Genomic DNA, 22,502 nt, shown 5'->3' on the forward strand with positions numbered 1-22,502 from the left:
TACTGGGACAGACCTGTAATGGATCTATTCGAAGATCTTTTGTAAAAAAGCAGAACCACTGTAACTAGTAATCAACAACTTAAGAATGAAGCACATGATTTAGTATCTTTTTCAAATTAATACTAGCCTGAAAAAGCTGCCTAGTTAAGCCACATTTCCACAGCCCAGATCCTGTTATAAGAGACCAGAGTAGCAGTTTCTAGAGTTTTGTTGGCTTTTAGTTTTACCGGAACAAAAAGCCGACTTGCATTTTTATGACTTCCCACCAAGGTGTATGATTGAAGGGCAAATGTTTCTTCCAGATAAATATCACATTCTCCAAGTATGGGTGGGAACTTTACTCACGCTCATTGCAGCAAATAAAACATTTCTTATGAGAAATAAACTTTGGGGCAAAGCACCACAAACAAGCAGACTCTTTGCATACTGTTCTTTTAGTTGACTTATATGTTCCAAAGTAGAGTATTTTTTCCAAGACCAAAGCAAATACAGCAGGAGCGGTACAGATAAATAGATCTATTAAGCCAAACACAATTCTTCAAAAATTTGCAGTACTTATTCTAAAGACTGAATATAATTGGCTTCAGAGAAATCAGATCTTCGTCTAGACAAAGCAAACTGTCCTATTAGCTGGCTGTTAGGTGGAATACTATGAGCTCTGGCAATGACAGACTTTATTCACTGTCTTGATCACCAGCTATTTCTTCTGCAGGTAAAGACTTTAGTCATTGTCCGCTGTAGAAACAAAGGCATTTAAAATTCCTGGTTGTATCAGAATGAGTAACAATAACATTCTGGTTTTACAGTTTCAGTCCTCATTAACTTTTGGCTTGAGACAGTTGACATTACTTACCAGCAGTAAAAGCGTAATTTCAAGGGCTCCCAGGAGAAATACTTCTATACAAATAAAAAAAAGTTTCTATAGAAACCAACACTCAACATGATTGACTTCACCATATTCATTCTACTACTCAGGTTTCCATCATCAATCCAAAGTTATATCTAAACAAAACAAACAAGAAAAGGTTTGGTTGAATGTGTTAACTAATGAGCCACCACCACAATAGCTTCACAACTTAAGCAGGTCACGACAAACCCTCTAGAGAAAGAGTTGAACTTCACTAAATGTACACAGAACCAAGTTTGTAGGCACTTTACAAGGGGGTACTCTACCTCAAAAGCAGCAGAATACTGTTGATAAAGAGGGAAAAAAAAAAAAAAAGAAAAACAAAACCAACAACTCCAAGAAGGGTATCTTGCCCATTCCCTGACTTTAGAAATTAAATTCTTTTGCAGTATTTGGTAGCCTTGAAATCTTTAAAATCCATCTGTCCATTAGGAAAGAACAATCCAGGTAAGTGTTTCCCCATCCTCCCCAAACAGAAAAGCAGAAAACCAGAAACTCTGACTTTTAATGGAAACACAGCTCCAGGTGCTGAAGGCTATCCAGTAGCATTTAAAGCAGCACTTTGAGATATTTCATGTATTTTCCAGTGTATTATCCTACCTATTATCCACCAAACAGCAGTCACAGAGAAAAGCTCTGGAGCATAGCTGGCAAAAACAAAAGGACAAATAGTAAAGGTGCTTATATAGGTTTTTATGTGGGTATGAAACGTCTATTTGTGGTCCACTGAAGTGCTCTCTTAAGTCTATCACATTAAGACCAGAACATTCGTATGTGCAGTGAGTTCAGTGTGACAAATCCAGATGAGTCTGTCTGATGGAAATGCGTAGGTTGTAGCGTTGTTCTTCAATCACAGTGATCAAGACTTTTTCAAAATATGTGGTTGCTCTGATAGACAAACAGCTCTTTCAGATCTTTGGCAAATCTTTGGCTAACCAAATTTAAAGTAAGTTTTAACACATTAATTGAAAAGATGAAAAGGCATGTCAAAATACAGCATGAACTGATTTCTGGATGTATAAATATTTAATCTTCATCCCCTGTACTTAAATCATGATTTTTCCTTATGATTTCTTACTCCACTCAAATGAAATTTGTTTTTGAAACAGCACAGAAGTTTCTGCCCCCAAAATCTACAACACTATCATGTTTTAAACTTTAGGACACAGAACTTACTAGTTTGTTGGGTTTTTTAAAACTATTTAAATCTTATACTTAAGCAGTACATGGTTTGATGAGGTCAGCATTCTTGTTCTTTGTCTGTAAAGCACCTGGCACAATGAAGTCCTGGTCCATGAACAGATCTCCTTGTCATTATAGTCAACCATAAATTCTCTGTAAACTAAAAGCCAGGCTAAGAAGTAAACTTGAGCAGCTGCAGAGGATGCTCAAATCAAACACCTTTTGCCACCTGGTTCTTCCAATGCCATTACTGTATCATTTATCTAAGGCTCTCATAAAATGACCATCACTGGAATCTAAGCATCCGCCCATCACAGTTCAGTAGCATGGAGCACTATTTGCAGAAGAAAATGCATTACACGAAGTTGGAGCACAACACAGTAATGCTTCCGTTACCCCCAAGTAGAGTACCCACATGCAAACACTGTACTGCCATAAGGAGTCAAAATAGGGAACACTGACAACTGTAAACCAGAAGATGACATGTGGTGGGAGAAATCAGCAGAGAATTCACCCAGGATAAAACCAAGTATGACAAAGTACATGGAAGTGTGAAAGAGAAATCTCTTCTTCCAGAAACTGCACACACTTAAAGAAAGAAAAAAAAAAAAAAAAAAAGGAAATCAAGAGATGAGTCAGTCATCAGTAGCATGAGACAAACCTGAACAAAAACCAAGAACAAGAATATGAAAATACCATTTGACACCCTTCTTACAGTTCTAGATCTGCTAGTTTGACGGATCACAAACACTTATACTTCCCTTTTATATTAGGATTCAAAAAGAATATACACATCTTCACAAAATGCATTTAGTTGCCACATAATATACTTGGATTGAAATGAGATTTGCACTTTGAAAAAATAAAAAAAAAAACAGTATGAGAATATTCCCTCTCACATTTCTCCAGAAAATTTCTTCTTTAAAATGCGACAAGTAAAGGGGACAGAGATTGGACCTAGAAAAGCATTATTCTCCTCATGATATTCAGTACAGTTTTCTGTATTTACACTGAAGCAAATGAGCAGAAGTCTGAAGAAATTAAACACTTTAGAGTGCTAAAATCAAAACATAAGCAATACAATTTTTTAATTTCAGTATTTTAAAGTACAGAAAGTGGAAACTATGAATATCAAATACAAATTTAAACAAAGCCACTTGTCCTCCCCTAGAATAATCAATGTGAACTACTTATAGAAACTTACAAATTTAAAGTAAAATCAAAACAAAATAAATACTGTACATACACTTTCCCTGCCTGCAGGCAAAAGAGGATGGGAAATACTGTTATGAATTGAAAAAAATGCTCTTAAAGCTGCAGCATCCCATTTCCCAGCCAAATACTTAACACAGTAGTGCGTTTCTGTAAAAAGGAAGACACACATACACCGACCCCTACTGAGCAGACAAGCTAGTATTTTCAGAGACACTAGAAGGAAAGATAGAAATTAGACTATGAGAGTAGAAAAAGGAGAGGAAAAGACAAACGGGCCAGCAAAACGTTACTACAAAACTAGTAAATATAGCCAAGAACTAGCCCCTTTTTTTTCTTTTTTTTTTTTTTCAAATTCCATGTTTTTTTAAAAAAAAAAAGATTCACCAAAGCATTGGCAGCAATAGACATTTCCCAGCAGAAGTGACAATACATTATCAATATAATCTCTTAAAGTGATCCCTTTCATTCCCTTCCCACAGCATGAAACTCTTATGGCTTAATTTATATTAAAAGTAGAAAAAGTATTTTTTTCCAAACAGAAATGCAGCCTATGAAGAACATAAGAACATGCATTTCCTTATCAGTGCTACTTATATTTCCCATCCACTGCATGATTCATCACTCATATGCTCCCACAAAGAGGGTTACTAGGGTGTTTTTTGTTGGGGTTTGTTTGGTTTTTTTTTTTTTTTGGAAAAATGGATGTTGCAGCTTTTAATCTTGTTTAACCACAAATAGTAAGGCCCTTGGTTCCGTTTATATTTCTTCTGTGAAAAAGTACCTCTGGGCTCACTCAACCCCAGAGCTACAAACAGCTTTTAATGGTCTGGAAGTATTACGTGAATGAAACTCTGGAAAGACACTAGATTGGGGGTCATGGTGGAGGTGTGAAGGGATAAGTGGGCATGTGGAGCTTAAATAGGGTGCTAGTTATAGCCTTGTAGTACTAGGTCATTCTAGCTTCAGTTCTGCTTAGTCTCCACAATTACCAAAAAGGGGGTAGCAAGATTCACATCAGCTCTGACTCTGAAACCCTGCAAAAATTTTCAACATTTACAACTTCATGGCCTTGTGAATGAAGGTAGCTTATGCCATATAGCAAAGCCTAGGAAAAGCTGAAGCTTGTAAAATGTGATCATGACACTGTGCTCTCTTATATCTTTGCTAAAGGTAACACAAGCACCTCAACCACCAAAAAAACCCAAAACCCCCAAAATTCCCATGTGATCAGAAAGCAACAATTTTATCTCTCAACATCTAACCCTTTCAAAATTGTCTTTAAGAATGGATTCATGTAGAGTATTATAGGTTGCATAGGTAATCTACCTCAGAGGTCAACAAAGGCTACCTTGTAGCCAGGGTTTATTAGCAAGTATAGTAGGAGAAGAAAAGGGAAAGTTGCTGGAAGAGTCTTTGATATAGTTTCTAGGTGGTCTTTCCATTTTTGTGTTTGTTTCTTTTTTTTTTCAATTGCAGGAACGTGAGAACTTAGAGAATGGGAAAACCTCTACAATATTTCATTTCTTACTGTTCTGTCTACAAAAAAATTTAAGTCGTATGCCAAATCCAAGTTTGCTAACTTTTCAAAAAAGATTATCCTTGAAAACAAGTTACCATAGCAGGCTTAATTCTCTTTGTTGTCCAGTCAGTGTTCCCTACTCCCTCCCTCTTCCACCCCAAGTGAGACAGCAAGGAAAAAAAATAGGGCTTTCTCTCTCCACTACAACAACACAAGGTTCAGTCCATCTACAGAAAGATTGGTGCAGTAGTGTTTTCATCTAGAACACAATAAAAATATCCCTACCTACAAGTACATAAAACAAGTGAGGTCACCACATCCTCTTCATGAGCTACCAGGAGACTTTTTTTCCCCTCTGTTTTTTTTTCTTTTTTTTTTTTTCCCCTTTTTTTTTTTTTTAAATACTGCTTATCATGGCAATTTCTTTTAAATTACTTGTTCTGAGGTGGAACATGAGAACTAACTTCTGCTGGAAGCATGGATATCTGAAGAAAATGGGAATGAACCTCTGCCTGTTGACAGCCTGTGAAGAGACTATTACATAAATTCATGACAGCGGAGAGCCACTTTGAAAAAAAAGGTAGAAAGTAGAGTAAAGAAAGAATAAAACCAAGAAGAAATAATATATATGGGTCCAGCCACATCTGTGTTCCAATAGTAAGATACAGATAAATAACGCAGATGGTCAGAAAAGAGACTTTGTATAAGCCAGTCACATGTACGAGAAAGCATACTCCATATTTTAAAATTCCTTACTCCAGATTCTATTCTGGCATACTTCTATTTCGGATAAGTGTTCTCAAAAATCTGCCTTAAAGGAGAGAAAGCTCATTCTTCACTCTGCTCTGAATCTGATTGCTGCCCTAAACTGGAATTTTCTATTCTTAAAAATTATACAGCCAGCAAGAAGGAAACAGTTTGGTTCAATATGCTAAAGCTAAAACAGTTTCCAAAGCCTGGCAGGCATTAATCCATTTGCTTGAGCTTAACCACAGAGAATATTTATATGGGTATATAATTTTAACTAATATTGACAACATAGTTTATGTCTTTGACTTTGGTGAGAACATATTAGAACATAGTTAAAATATTCTCTTTTAACTATCTCCATCTGGAAAACATAGCACCTGAGAACAGCAAGTAATTATAGTCACTTTCAGCACCTGTAGAGTACCTCTTAGCTTATCTTCTGCTTTTTAGAAATCCTTTGTTACCTCCATTCCCAAGAGTCTAAACAAGGTTGATAGCTTGCATTAAATAATAATAATAATAATAAAAATAAAAAGACTGAAAACATGCTTTTGTGAAATCATAATTAGCAAACAAAAAGGGTTAAAAAAATTCACCCATACGCACACACACAAAACTATAAAGTCAAGTCAATACAATGTAAAAGCAGGGCTGCAAAAACCACTCCTAAGTTAAAATTTTCAAGCTCCAGAGGAAGTAAAGCCATGAAAGCTACCTGACTTATTTGCAGTTGCATTATGTTTTGATGTTTCTCAATTTAGAAACAGGATAACATAGTGCTGAATAGTTTTGACCCTGCAATAATCAAAAACACCTGACATCAGAACTATTTCCATAAATTTGTAAAGGCATTCATAATGTAGCCTAAATAAAAATAACTCTGCACAAATATTCTGGAAAGTCCAACTGAATTTGTTTTTAAGCCACAACAAGAGAAAACGATTCCAGTATAGAATATGGAGGAAGGAAAAACTGGTATGGAAAGTTAAATAAATTCAATGACTTGGATAGCTATGCCTGAGTATTTTTACTCTTAGCAACCAAAAAAACCCCTAAACAACCAACAGTATTGTTGTCACTAGCATATTAATGTTTTCATTTTGGCTGGACCCTGCAAAATGCCCTTTTTCCAGAATCAAGTAAAAGTATTCCCCTTTCCGCCTTCATCCCCATCCCCCAAAAGTTAAATATTTAATTTTATATTACAGAAAAATACAAATTTTAAATCAAAATTATTTACAGTAATTCAGAATCGGCATTTGCTATCAGCTCTGTATGAAGCCTGACACAAATGATCATTCTGATACCAGTAAGCTACTTAATGCTTATATATGCACCAGTTAAGACTTTTAATTGGCTGTCTCGCCCAGCTTTGAAAGCAACACACATTCTCCTGCCTTCCTGACTCTTCAGTAAAATGTGTTTAAAGTACAATAATATTTTAATGCTTCTTCCATGCTACATTAAGTAATATGCCAAAAGTTAAGACTGCAATGTATATCTTATGAGTTATTTCAGAGTAATTGTTTTGAAGAAACATTTATCTTAACTGATGTCCCTGTTCCTCCAAAAAGATATATTAGGTTTCCCTCCTTTGTACCAACTCTTAAATAACCTGTACAAATACAATTTCGGGGAGCCTTTTTACAGAAGAAAATCATCACAGATAGATCATCAGGAGGAAAAGTATGCACTCCGATTTGGAGGAAAGGGGTGCAGTTTAAAACAAGTTAGCTACTGGACCGACTAAGAAGATTCTTCTGTCTTTAGGAATCTCTTCTAGTCCATCAAATAAATAAATCTGTATAAAAGAGGACAGGTCAAAAAGTAATCAAGCTGGCAGAGAATATGCAACTTGCAAGTCAACAGAAGCCCAACCAATAGCTTACAAAAGCAGGAAAAAAAATAGGATTCCATATGCCTTAATTTAAAAAATAATTAATAATGCATCTTACCCCTATTTAAGACTATAACCTGAATATCAAATTTAGGAGTCCAGACTAATCACAATTAATGTGGCTCTCCACTGCACCAAACATACATTATCAAAACAATTAAAAACTTTCACATTCTTAAATCTAAATTAATAACCCCCACAAAAAAGTCTTCCAAATAAATAGGTTTTTTAAATGAATTTAAAAGTTGTCAAAATCTATCAGAAATAAATTATTGATAAACCACCTTCATCATCTTCCCCTCATTAATTAGGTCAGAAACTACCAGCAACAAATGATATTCAAGCCCTGATGAGAGACTATTTCTCACAGTCCATGTCTCTCTGAAGATTTCCCCATTCCCATATGGTTATTGCTGAGCAGGTGTGGCACAGTGAAAATGCAGCATTGGGTTGTGGTTTTTTTTTTTGTTGGGTTTTTTTTTTTCTTTCTTGTTTTTGTTCATCAGGCAGTGTTTTATATGGTACATGCAAGTCTGCTTCAAGCAGAGGAATAACAGCAGCTCCAGGCTCTGTTGACCTCAATACTGGTCTGTGTAGGAAAGACAGCAGTAGTAGAAGTAGCAGCTACATTAAACAAAGAAGCGTGCATGGCCATTCCGGTTCAGCTTCAAGATCTTCCCAAGGCGCTGTTTAGCAGTTGCCATTCCTTTCTTTGGACGTTTGCCTGAAAAATGAAATCAAGTACTTCAATCAGGAATTTCAGAACAAACTTTTATCATCATAGAACAAAGATGAAACCCAGCTTTCAAGCTGAAGCAGGCAAAATTTTCACCTGAATCAGTTTCAAAAAAAAAAAAAAAAGTAGTTTTTCATTTGTCTGTTTGGGAGGAAACAAACAGGAAATCAAAACTGTAAAAAAACCCAGTAATTGTTCTCCCTAAACTCTGGCTAGCATTATCATAAATAAAGTGATTATATTATTTACAAACGTTTCCAGTCTAGGGAAGGGCAGTGGGTGTGGTAGGGGAGAACCTAAACTGTGCTTCCTGAATTTTGCTCAAGCAAGTTATTCCCTTGAGTAAATTTAGAAAATAAACTAGAAACTAAAAACTAAATATTATGATCATCACACTATTTTTTGAAGTGTCACAGCTTTTAAACCTTCACTTCAATAAACAAATCTGATTCAGGCCAGTGTTTCAGAGTATAGTTGTGGTTCTGTTCCCTGTACTAAATGCGTAACAGATATACCTGCAGAGGTGCAACGGTAACTCTGAAAGTTTCATCTGGCCACGCACTCAGTTAGGTCTCTCTTAGTTCTGCCTCCATGCATTCTGTGCCAAAATCCTGTGTTCACAGGATGCCCATTTTATATTTTTCCTCAAGGTGTCTTTTTTTCAGTTTCTGCATCTAACAGCTCTTTTTGATGTTCACAAGCTCCTTTGCCTAGTCTTTTTCTTTTTTTTTTTTTTTTCACTCTGGCAAGAGGACAACAGAGATAAACATTACCTTTTGTCGCCTGGTTGCTGATAGGGGGTGGATTTGACGCTGGCCTCTTTGTTGGATGAAGTGGTACAGACAAGGATGTTTCACCATACGGCCTGTCAGGGCTAAGGCTGCCATCACTCAGCCGACATTCTCCTTGAATTAGATTGGAGTCTCGTGTATACTTGCCATGCTGAAAACTCAAGCCGTTGTTGTGGACTATACTTCTGTTTTCCTGAATCTTATGATTGGCTTCTGATGCACCCTCTTTCTTGATATATTTTTGAGTTTTACTTGTATCCTAGTATGGAAATGAGGACAAGAAAAAAAAGTAGAAGTTGATACCTTCTGGCTACAAGTTCACTCCAGTTTTTCTATACTACTGTGTCTTTGAAAAAGATATTTCAGTTCCACCAGTGTCTGACCACTTTATGATTCCATCATTTCTTTTAGTATAGATACCTCTTAAAAATAAGATACAGTATAGTATCTCTGTGCAAGCTTTTCCATATGGACTTAAGGGCAATGCTATAGATTAATTACACATACTAGTGTACTCAATTTCTCTGCTTTTTGGTTTTAGTTTGCAGTGATCAAAACAAATGCAACTGCTCTTGATTAAACTGGCCACTATAGCAATCCATACCATAACCATTGACTACATAAAGAGGCAATTTGTTTTCAATATTCAGCTGATAAGAGAACAAATGCCAAACTGGGAATTACAAACTGTAAGGAGTACCATGTAGTTAGATATTCATACAAAAAAAAGCTAAAAAGCATGCAGTTAAAATACAGCTATTAAATAGCACTGTTGTTTTGCAACTTTAATTGTTCTATTGTTCTATTTAATTGTTTAATTGTTCTAATACTGCTAATACAGACAATTTTAGAAATACTAAAAAAGTTCAGAGTGCAAGACACACAACCTTTCATTTATATATTCCTCGCTGGATTCCACCTGGACATCAGAAAGCAAAAATACTCCTACCTGCTGGCTGTTGAAAGGTTGTATCAGTTTGGCAGTACCAATTTCCTAAGCAAGTATCTTTACTATAAATACTATCAACAGGTTCCACTTGTTCTGATGCTCTGGTTGGGAATAACAACGAATAAACAACACAGTGCTTCCCCAGTTAGACTGAATGTAAATTCACACTTTTTTTATAAAGTATTTTTTATTTTTCAAGATAGTGCCCTGAGCTTCTTAATACTAGGCACTATGACAGAAGAGAGTTTGAAAGGAAAAAAAAAATAAATCAAAACAACAATGAAAAAAAGCAGTACAAAAATGTAATACTCCGTTACCAGCATCAGAAGTATCTATTATCAGATATGCAGTGTGGAAAGACCTGTTCACCATGCCTTCTGTACTTACAATGTCATGATCTCTTTTTCCTATAAAAATTTTTGTGTTCAAAAGGTTTAAAGTATTGCTTTACCTGAGGGGTAATCCTCGAAGCTTCATTCAGGTGTCTAGCCCATGCTGAAGTCCCCAAGTCTCTTTCCTCTTCCTTCACAGACCTACCTAAAGAGAAGTTCAACAAGCTTAAATTTTAAAATAAAAAACTAGGAATACGAAGTTAATTATACATTTGAATAACTTTAAAATTAAAACAAGAAAGAAAGGAAAATACAATGGAAAATATTTCCTAGATACAAAATAAAAGTTGTCAGAGTTGCTTGGTTCTACACACTAAACTGGGAAAACAATCTCACAGTATCAATACACCTAATTAAAGATCCATATACCACAGTAAGAAGGTCAGACAAACATAATCGTTCAAATTGGAAAGTACTGATGTTGAAGACAGCTTACTTTATTTGTTATGCTACAGTTTTCAGTTTTCTACCATGGCTTTGTATCATGAGGAGTTCATACAAAGATGGACATTGTCTTTAATTTTCAGGTATTATTGATTGTATTGTTTCTAAGCATTGATGTGCTCTTCAGGTACAACATACAGAAGATCTATGCTGATAGGCCTATAGAAGAAGTGTTCACACTGAAAACACATTTACAATACAGTTAACTTGTAAAATTAAGGGTATCCCACGACATCAATTCAATTTGAATTTGGAGAGACCAAAAGGTTTTGCAAAACCTGCTAGCTAAGAAGCACAGTTTCATCTTCCTCATCTGTGGAGTTTGATACGTGTATTGGTTCTGTCCAGAACGGAATTTTTTCCTAACAGTCCTTATGGTGCTATATTTTAGATTTGTGGCTAAAACAGTGTTGATAACACATGAAAGTTTTGGCTGTTGTTGAACAGTGCTTGCAGTGTCACACCCTTCTCTTTTCCCACTCTGTCCCCTGCAGTAAGTAGGCTAGGGGTAGGCAAGAGACTGAAAGGGGACATAGCCTGGACAGCTGACCTGAACTGGCCTAAGGGATATTCCACACCATATAACGTCATGCTTAGCAATAAAAACTGGGGTAGCGGAAGAGGCTGGAGGGAAAGACAGTATTCCAAGGTAGTCATTGCTCAGAGACTGGCTGGGCATCAGTCTGCTTGCAGAAGGTGGTGAGTGATTGCCTTTGCACAACTTGTTTCTTTTCCTCTTTTCTTCACTTACTAAACTGTCTTTATGTCAACCCATGAATCTTCTCACTTTTGCTCTTTCTATTCTCTTCCCCATCCCACAGGATGGGGGGAGAGAACAAGTGGCTGTGTGGGTGCTTAGTTGCTGGCCTGAGTCAACCCACCACAATTTAGAAACCTGGATATTGTTTTTCATAAGGTTACAAAGATGGAAAGGCGCTGTATGTGTCTGTGTGGTTTGCTGGTTAGAGTTTTTTGGTGGTGGTTTTATTTATTTATTTGGTGGGTGGCTTTTAAGGACATACAGCTTCAATTACCAGAACACAGCCCATGACATCACATTAGGCTTTCCTGTTATCCATGTAAACAAAAATCAACATACTATTAGTTCTTTGAGTTAGCACCCTATTTGTTGGTGGGGTTCTATTTGTTTCACATCAGCAAACCTATAATCCTATTCCATTTCCTTCTCAAGCAAAGAATTTTGAAACATAATGACTCTCTCTCTGTTCCAAGAAGTGATTTTTGATTCCTTTGAGGGGAATAGTGTTAATGTTCTGCTGTCTGTCATTCCCAAACTGCATTCAACAGATGTCTGTTTTCCAGAGACATCAAAAATGCCACTGTCAAAAAAATTACCTCTGAATTCTCCTCTTCAAGATTAGAATCTCCTTTAGTGCACTGCGGTCACAGCAGAATTTCAGGAGTAAAGCCAAATATGTCTTCCAAAGACACATGAAAAATCACCAAGCAAATTCCTATGGATATCTAAGTAACACACATGTCATGAAAGCTGCAACCATGAAGGTTCTGTCAATCTTTTCTGAAGAAGATTACACTTTCAATAAGGAGACTACACTTTCAATCTAGCCATAACTTTGCCACTCTTGTAAGGATGCCACAAAACTTTTAGATGGCAGTATTTAGAAGATGTATTCTGATGACCTCTCAGGATAAGTTCTTCCTGGTTTTCAGAAGTAACATTTACGTTTTAGAGAAAGAAAAAAAAAAACACAAAAAAAACAAAAACAAAACAACACCAAAGAACATACCTTTTTAAATGTCGGTCTGATTTACTTAAAAACTTGACTACAAATCCAAAAATTTAACTTTTAAGTGCTTATTCCGAGCAGTTTGTCCAAGAGCAGAGAGCAGCAGTGTCATTAGTTCAGATACCTACCACATTCTATTGTTTTGTGGCTCTGAGATGGCTGTCTGTCTTTATGCCGACTCCTGGGGTAGCTTCTGTGTTCCTGAAGAGAGGTTCTTTTATCTGTGCAGTCTGTGCTTTGAGTATGACCTGGTAAACATGTAGTATAGTGCAATCCTGCCATAGAAAGCATGCCCTGAATAGCTTCTTCTTCTGTACTTGTCGAGGTAGGACATTCCCTAGAAAAATAAAGGAGTAGTAAGCAGTTCAAAACAGAACCCTGAATTTCTCTGAAGGAATGATTTTTACATTGGTATAAAAGCAGAACCATAAATATGTGTGAAAAGGTCTAACAGTTTATACACAAATGCCCACAATGTGCTTACTTTTTACTGGGAGTTTCATTTCTGGATGGCTTCTGGGTATTCTGACAAAGGTCTCTTGTGACCTTAGATTCCTCTTTGAAATTTGATGTTACTTCCTGTTTCTCTTCATCACCTGAGCTTTCCGACTCCTCTGTGGAGGAATCCTTCTGCTGAAACAAGAGGAAACAGTATGCAGAATGATCACCATGCCTCCTAAATAGAGACGCTACCTTAATTTATGCTAAGTAAAAAATTCAAAAGCTTCCAGGTCCAACTTTTTAATATACATTGTATTCAGAATGCAGTTAATTTGAATACAGCAACTGAGATGCTATACATCCAAATTTTCTACCACTGATGAGTACGTGCTCCAGCAATACAGAAAGCATCTCTGAAATCCATTTTCTTACAGAAAACACTACACACATTAAACCATGCACAAACCATTGTACTCTCTTTAAACAGAGCATTGATTATTCTTATCTTCTATATTCAAAGTAGAGGACAAAATATGGAAGTATGATTCCAAGCAGCAGCCAGAATTGATGCCTATTACGTATCACAGGACACAACCTGCCCCAAGTAACTGTTTCTAGTTCTTGCTCTCATAAAAGATAACTTTCAGCAGCAGCATGTCTCTTATGAGTGAAGAGCTCTCAGGTAAATCCAGAACACAGCAGGAACAGAAGCACAGCAGCTGTTGCCTCTCTTACAGTGGCACAGTCTCATTTCATGAATGAAAGGGCTTTTCAGCTCCTGCTGAGATTACAGTTTGCATGGGCAGAAGCTTCTCAAAGGTGGAGCAACCATATGTGACTCAGTATGCCTTTTCGTGAAGCAAGGGCTACAATAAATATGTTCCATCTTGGTAATTCAGACTAATCTATTTTCAACAAGTACAGAGAATGCCACAATTTTTGTTCAAGCCAAGGAATATAAATGACATTCAGTAAAAGTGTTGAAAGTGGAAGATCAGAACATGGAGGAATCATAATCCTTCAAGACTGACACCACTACCCCTATCATCAAAAATGGAACTGGAATGAGTGAAGTGCGTTGTATCACCAAGGGATGTTTTTATACAACAGCTTCATTCCAAGAGCAGCTTGTTAATCTTTGACACTGGGAAAGTGACACAAATGGGCAATTAAATTGTAACTATGACACAATGTTAGTAATAAAGCTATTATCTTGTTTTGTTAAGATCTCCTTTGGTGCAATATAAAAACATAAATAGGATTTACAGGAGCTACTGAGATAGTTCCTTCTATATTCTTCTGCTTCTTAATTTCTAATAGTATCTAATGGAATAATTTTTCTGCATGTTTAAATTTGTCTTGTGTAATGATACATCCAAAATGAACTAAGAGAGTAAATGGCATTAATATAAAACATTTCACTCAATGACAAAATCATCCGAAACTGGCTACATTCTCCTGTGAAGAAGAAATATATCACTTCTGAATAACTGTTGATTCTGTGTCTTAAAAAAGGAAACCCGCTGAGCTGAAGTTGCTGATAATGCAGTTTAGGAAACCAGAAGAAGCCACATCATGAAGGTTCCTATCACTTATTCCAACATCTAGATAAGGTAATGATGGAAGACAACAAATATTAAAAACAGATCTTGACCACCATGGAAAAAGTAGGAATTTGAAGACTTCCTGTAAAGTCTTATAGTAGGCTGACAATTGAAAGAAACACCAAAGCATTAGCTTTCCAGAAGCACAAAACAAAAATTTGAGGTAATCACTCCACCCTATTAGCATTTTAATGCTATCCAATTAAAATTGAAATTAGTAAGTCAGAGAACAATTTTGCAAGGGAAAAAATCATAAAAATATTTGTATATACATATGCACATTTCTAAATACTAGAAGTTGTATTAAAATACATGTGTGTAAATACAGATACATGTACACGTGTGTGTGTGCATTTATATTTCTTTAGTTTTAAAGAAATCACTACGATCTAGACCCTCAAATGGAGGATTCCCATTTATTTCAAATAGTCTAAAACACCTCAGTAGTATTTAGCCACTTCAGCTTATTTAAAAAACTGAAGGCCTACAAGATTGTTTCCATTTAACCATGCTCTAAAATGAAGCTGTGCAGTAGATACTCACAATTCTAATTAAATTTAGACTTGTTATGGAAGAAATGAACAAAGCAACTAGGATCTAACTTTTCTCAGACTCTGCCTGTTCCAGAGCAGGCTCATCCTTTGCCAGCCCCACTTTAGTGACAAAGAAGTTAATAAAATTTGGCTCAAGAGAGCATATTTTGTCATTTTTCTCAACACTAGAATACATGAAGAATGAGGTAGAACCGTAAGTCTGAGATATTAACTTGAACAAGAATTAAATACGGTTATTGCTCTTTTAACACAAACTTTGACCAGACAAATTTGAAGAGAGAGAGCAAAATTATATTTAATTGCTTTGTTAACTTTTGTGACTTTTTCCAGCTATACCTGTGTAGTGCAATCAGGCTCAGATTCTTCTGAATCAGAAATATCAGAGTACTCTGAGGATCCATTCCTGAGTTCTGATTTCACACTTTCAAAGAACACTGAGGAGAGAAAAATTAAAATATAAGACCCAACATTTATTACACATAAAATTTAACAATTATTTTGGAAGTAAAGAACAAGAAACACATGCTTAGTTTTTAACAGTCTGTAAACAAAAGCACATCCACACACTAATCTGATTCACAAGTCAAGTTTGCTTAAAACTCTAGTGAGTTGCCTACTGTTGACCAATAGACTCCCCAAGTGGCTCACTGGATGAAGCCAGAAGAAGAGAAATCAGGTGCAGCAGGAGCATATACTTTTTCTCTCCCATAGAGCACATGCTCCACAGATAGCACCTTGGGCAATTTCTGCTTTTGTGTATAGGCTAGAGTCAAGAGAAGCAGCCCTCAGAAAAAGTTAATTAGAAGTAATCTTCAATATTACTTTGTCTTAGACTCTTTGAACCTGGAATTTCCTTGTTTAAAAATAAAGCAGTTTTACTGGCATATTCTGCCTGTTTTGTGCTACTACAGAGCTGCCAATCAGGGTTAAAATGCAGACCTGTTAAAATATTACTGTGATGATATACAATGTACTTGCATTGGTTTTCATCACAGAAAGACCTGAAAAGGAAGAGGAGGAGAGGAAATAACAACCTTAGATATGCTATTTGCTAGTAGAAAGATAAAGTACTAATCAGAGAACGAGATGTCAAAATACACATCAAAAACACTGGCATATGACAAAGCAATCAATCAAATCAGCCACCTAGTCCACATAGTTTACTTTTTCAAGTGCTGAAAGAACTCAAACATGAAGTAGCTGAGCAGGTCTAAGAAGCATGTACTCTTAAAAGACAACGTATGTCTCAAACAACCACGAGTAGGAAACACATTTGTAAGTGTTCGGAATCCAAGGCTCAAGGTCAGTGGGCTGTATACCTGTGTCAAGGCTGCTGGCAAAAATCTTAATTAAGTACAAATTTGTGAAAGACTACAATATGCAGTTTAACTAGCAAAAGTTTTTTGGAGAAAAGCCAAATAGAATTAAAAAAAATCTATGAATGTGTGTCAAGAAGGCAGTGGATAAGGAAAGCAACATAACTTTTTCAAGTTTTCAAGTACTTACAGTTTCATATAAAACTATGGCGAAAGCAAACCAACATTTTAACTTTACTTGTCTTCATTCCAGAGCTAATTTCTGATCTGTGTTGGTTTGCTTTCAGCATAGTTTTACATGAAACTACATAAACAGAACGCAATTCTTCATAACTCATTAATTATGCAAGCATAAAAGATGTACCTGTAACCCTATACACACTGCAATTCTAGTAGGATTTTGTTCCTATTGTAGACTGTGGCAAAGCTCATAAATAGGCGTCAATTATATTTCAAGGGACATTATTAATTTCTAAACACTGCATAAGTGGAAATTATTTTTAGAGTCAAAAGAAAGATAAAAATGAGACAGGTTATCAGAAAGTAATAAAATGAACAGCTGGGACCAAAATCTAGAGAAGACTAATTAAACTTAAGATAGTATTAGAAAGAACTGTGAGGAATATCCAAACACGGTAAATGAGCAACAACACTGTATATGAAGTTAGGCTAAATAAAGTAATGCTCAACATATGATAATAAAATGAATATTCTAAACTACCGTAGCTCGAAAAAACCCAAGGGATGTCTGATGCTAACTCAAGCCTTCGGCTCATTTCAAAAAGGCAAACAAGATTCTAGGATAAGCAATAGCACGCATGATACAGAAAATACCGTTATATAGCTCAAATGAATTCTCCTTTGGACTACTGCCTTTTTCAAAGAAAAAAAACTGCTCCAAACTTAAAGACAATTTAAAGGAAGAGGCAAGAACAACTAAGGGTATCTAAGTATGCTCACATGTGGAGCTTCAGATATTAGGCAAAAATTAATGTGTAAATAATGAACCACAATTTAAAAATAAACTTCATCAAGGCTCCTCAGGAACTTTTCTTCTTTCTGTCTTAAGGAACTGGAAAATCCTAATTATTAAAATGACAAAACTATTAAGAAGAAATGAGAGTCTTCCTATAAGAAGACAAATGATTCAGCAAGACAGAAAATAAACTGGACATGTACATAATTAGCTACATACAGATAATACTAAGATTTATAAAACTAATGCTAAATACAGAGTCTCATACTTCAGAAGCCCTCCTGCCTTCTCATAGAGATTAACTGATGATATCCTACTAAGAGGGACAAATTATTTGTTATCTGCCTACTATCTGGTAACGTGATCTAGACTGAACAGCTAAAGCCACCGAACATTATTGAGACATTCCTGGTTCATTTGGGGCTGGGTACTAGCATATATGACATAACACACTGTACGAGCCTCAGGTCTGATCCAGTTTGGCTATGCCAATATTCTCATATGCGGCCAAACCATTGTCCATTTTTACCGCTTCTTCATTTTGCAAGCTCTGTGCAAAGCAGTCAGAGAATACCTCCCCAGTTTTCCTTCTGCCTTATATTGTTCAAAAAGCTAGGGAAGCTGCATTCCTTTATACTACTCTTAAAAAAAACTCAAACAAACAACAACAAAAAACCCCAAAAACCACCCAGTTGCTTTCCACCCCTTCCTTCCCCCCTCGCTTTCTACATTCCCCTGCAAAAGATTACTGTAGTCTTCTCACCCTTCTGTTTCACATAGAGGTTTCAGATACATTTACTGATCTTCACAACAACATATCGTGTATTATTAGGACCCCTCATCTCTTCATCCATGACTGTGATTTGTAATTGAGCTTTAAAAAAATTCAGTCTAAATATATAAGTTGGGGTTTGCCTTTTTTTTTTTTTTTGCTTCTTGTTTTTGTGAATTACCTTGGTAATTACTACTGTTACTTTAAAATGAACTGGTCTACCCTCAGATAAAGTTATGGCTCTGCATGCTTCCAGAGACTGGGAGGAATATTCCAGAAATTGGGTGAATGAAAGCAGTTGTTACCTATAAGATCAGGCTAAGCTACTGTGAATTCAAAAAAATATCTTAAATCACCTTCCCCTCATCCACATAAAGTATCTTGCTCTGTTAAGCACAACACTTGATCTTTGCCTGATAACACTGGGTCACCATTTAGAACCAGGATCTCGGCATGACACACACAGCTATATAGAGCTTGATCTGTTTAAAGGCATCTCTGTGGACATTGCCTCTTGGCCTAAATCCCAGTAAGAACAATGGAAGGTGGCAGCTGTTACAGAAACAGGTAGTTCTGTTTATGGAATTCTCTGCAGAAGAATATCTTCTCTCTCTCTCTGTAAGACCCTCAGTTAAGGCAAAATAATCAAATGTAGGTGATCTTTAATAGGGAAGTTTGAAGACTCTCACTATTCAATTAAAAATATTAGCGATAGTCCTGAGTACTCAATTTCTGAAAGAACAATCTCAACATTCACTTCTAGTTCTAAGTACATTTCTTACATTTAGGTACACACTGCCATATTCATTCTGTATCAAATAAGAACAACAATTTTGAAGAAAATCTACCATTTCTCTGTATGATTTAATCTTTGATTCAAGTGTAAAACTTAGTTTAATTTACTTAGTTTAATTTTGAAAGTGGAAAGACGCTACATATGCCTAAGTCTTCACTCAACAAGCCATTTGCCTTGTTGGTTCATGAGTACCCAAGAGGGACCTCTTTCCTGTGCAAATTTTTTAATACTGTCCTCTGTGACCTTTGGAAGCACAGTCAACAGAGATTACAAATTGCTTTGTTAATGAAAATAATTAAATATTTTATCCTGGCTGACAACGGACTCAAATGTTGTTACAGATTGTTGTGCAGAAAACTAAGGGAACTGTAAGTCTCTAGAGGAGTCTTGTTATCTTTTAAGTGTTGACCTCAGTTTCCTAATACATACCCTCTGAGCCCTTGTAAGCTCTACTGTGAAAGGATGTGACTTTTATAATTAAACAGAGAGCTGAACAGCTATGTCAAGAACCAATGTGTCACTGCACACAGACAGTGCTATTAAAAATAAGCACTGAAAACAGGCATTCAATATTGATACTTTACTAATACACTCGGTGATCAGCACTGCCAAAAACTTGGCAGGAAGGCTTGAGGCTGCAGAAAGACCAGAAAAGATTAACTCCTAGTGAAGGATGGTTTAAAGTATTGGGAATTGGCATTAAAAGCGTTTTACAGATAACCTAAATTCTTCCCCAGCCTTGTAGATTACCACAAAGGTTGAAAGTATAAGATTTTATTAACACTAAATTATGTCTGATCAGTTGTATAGAATAAACCTATTCATTAGCAAAACGTACAAAATTGTATGAACAAGTATGTAATCACCAAATGGAACAGAAAAGTGAAATATAAGATAGGTTTAAAATTAGCTGCATGTTATGATCTTTCATTCTCTACAGTGAATGATGTGATGAACTTTTCACACAGAAGTATATTTTGGTCAAGAAAAATCAGCATTCTTACATTATGAAACAGACCAAAAGGAACAAATACTCATCTAGAATACCAATTAAACCTCCACTCGGAAAAATGCTGTACATGATATTCAAGATGGCACTAACATTAAAAGGTAAGTTTTACTTTTCAACTCTATCCTGTTAGCTTCTTCAGTAGACAGATAATGTTTGACAAATGTTTTGTTGTAACTTCTAATATTACTTCTCTGATCTATTAGTTTATCCTCTTTATACTTTGGTAAAATTTCAGTCAGACTTCACAATAGTTAGACCCTCTTCAAGATCATCAAAATGTTCAACTGATAGGACTTAGAGACAAGCTTACTGTTGAGTGGTTTCTGGGCATCTGCATTCCCTTCTTCAAATCCTGAGGGCTGGTCTTCCACCTTAACAGTCATCTTTTTCGACCTTGTCCTGTCATCTTCATCTTCACTATCTGCTGTGTAAAGACTTCGATCTGTAAATGGGCGTCTCTCATCTCTGTCTCACAAGAAAAAAAAAATCACGTTATTCTTCCAAACCTGAAGCAATTGTTTTCCTTTCATTATTTACATCATCACACTCTTGAGATACAACAGTAACGTTCTCTTATGCTCATCTCTTCATTCCTAATTGTACATATTCCCATTTTACTCCCTGTACAACTGTCATTTCCATAAAGATGCAAAGTTTTACACCAGAATATTTTTAATGAGAATCACTCTAACAGATGGATACAAAACAACCATTTCTACTTTGAAGCATTCCCTTCAGTACAAACGCAAGTGAGCAACTGAATGAAATGCTGTAACAAAGGAACATGCAAAGAATCTCCTCCTCTTCATTCCATAACCGTGGCTCTACTAGGGGACAGCAGACACAATAGACAACACTTTCCTTCTACATTCCTAACATTAATCTTACAGGTAAAAGGGAACTTAGAGCTCCACAAACAGAAAAGAAATGTTATTAATAATTAGCATGCTCCAGACCATAATGACTAGGAACAAGTGATCCACAATCAACCCTTTGTACCTAATTATTCTTCCGTTTGACAGCAGAAGGCGAAGATCGTTGTCTTTTGTGCGCCATTCAGGTACTGTAGAAGACGGCTGAAAGGGCTTGTTAAATCTCCCGTTCAGTTTTGAGCTTGCAGTATCCTAAAGAAGTAAAAGCAACGTTGCTTATTATTTATTTCTGTAAATTCAATTGTTTTTTCTGCACTCCAAAAAAGCTTAAACTCAGCACCAGGATGGTTACCTTCCTGATAACCAACTGAAGAAAGCTCAGACAAAACACGTTTGGATGTAAAAAACAGCAGACCGCATCTTCTCCTTCCTTGAATCATCTATACTCTCTTGAAGCATCTGAAACAACTACAACTTCACTATAACACTCCTTTTATGTTTCCTTTGGAGGTTTATCACTGTATTCAAAACAAAGAAATACCAGTAGAGACAGGCAAGCCAAAAGGTGGGCTTGGAACTGATAAGGCAACTCCTGGATTGGGTATCAGGTCCCTGGAATTCATATCCCAGAACTGGTTTATAGGACAGTAAAACATCAATAATGGAAAGTAACCTTCCATAAGCAGAACTTTCTTAGCTCAAAGCAATTTACATTTGGCATACACTCTGAAGCAATCGGCGATACACTTATATGCCCTACCAGGAACATGTGAAATAATTTTTTTTTTTTTTACGAGTCAGTACTGATAGTGAATAATATATTTCTACATTAAATGACAATGACTAATGCTCCTAAACATTTGTTTGTAGCAATGAACTGCATAGGTTAACTATTTGTGGTGAATTTTAGGTTCAGCTTCCTGTCTTTGGGGGCTAAATGAATGTCTCTTGTTCATGCCTTATGAAGATCAGTATAAGGACCCAAATCAGTATTTCTCCACTATGACAGTCCATCCTGTCCCAACTAAATTCATGAACGTTTCTTATTCTCAGAAAGCTACTTATTTCCTTCCATAAAGCTACTTATTTCCATTCTGTCACTCCTCCCATTTCTGTTGCTGTTTTTTGAAATAAGGTCAAACCTGAAAAAAATAATTTTTCAAGACACTACATTTCGCTCATTCACTCCATGATACCTTTGTAACATGACCACAAAGTCCACAACCCCACAATGGAGACCAAAGGCACCCTTAGGCTTACTGATACGGAGGCACAGTCATATAGGAAATAGGAAAATGACCAAAAAACAAGGCTAATCAAGTTATAGTAACTGAACTATAAAAAACAGCTATCTAAAAACACATAGAGAATAGCTATCTAAAAACACATAGAGAAGCAGTCTGGCTCAGAGCCTCACCAAATCAAGGCTTTGCAAGCTCCCTTTTCTTCACAGAACTGATTCAAAGTAGCACTTGATAGCTACAGCAGTCCTAATTCAAAAACTGTACTTGAAGTAGGTAGCAGATTCAGGGCACTTTCTGAATCAAAAGGTTGAAGGAACCTCCACAAAAAAAATTAAGGAAGAGAGAAATTCCTATCAGGAAAACT

General features: G+C 36.1%; 1 protein-coding gene across 4 annotated transcripts in view; it reads right to left on the bottom strand.

Annotated features, from left to right (window-relative positions):
• Positions 1-438: 438 nt before the first annotated feature.
• The window catches only part of KDM7A (lysine demethylase 7A), a 75,712-nt gene continuing 53,648 nt past the window's right edge, over positions 439-22,502 (bottom strand). For 3 of the 4 annotated variants that reach the window (XM_072871938.1, XM_072871921.1, XM_072871948.1), the window contains 8 exons: positions 21,022-21,146; positions 20,333-20,487; positions 15,487-15,584; positions 13,036-13,184; positions 12,676-12,888; positions 10,398-10,479; positions 8,980-9,256; positions 439-8,194 (listed from right to left, as the gene is read on the bottom strand). In XM_072871938.1, the coding sequence (XP_072728039.1) occupies positions 8,100-8,194; positions 8,980-9,256; positions 10,398-10,479; positions 12,676-12,888; positions 13,036-13,184; positions 15,487-15,584; positions 20,333-20,487; positions 21,022-21,146 (1,194 nt within the window). In that variant the 3' untranslated portion in view covers positions 439-8,099. The remainder of the gene's footprint in view (positions 8,195-8,979; positions 9,257-10,397; positions 10,480-12,675; positions 12,889-13,035; positions 13,185-15,486; positions 15,585-20,332; positions 20,488-21,021; positions 21,147-22,502) is intronic. The other variant, XM_072871929.1, reaches the window with a different exon arrangement.

This window comes from Ciconia boyciana, chromosome 1, assembly GCF_034638445.1.
Source record: "Ciconia boyciana chromosome 1, ASM3463844v1, whole genome shotgun sequence".
Classification (NCBI taxonomy): Eukaryota; Metazoa; Chordata; class Aves; order Ciconiiformes; family Ciconiidae; genus Ciconia; species Ciconia boyciana.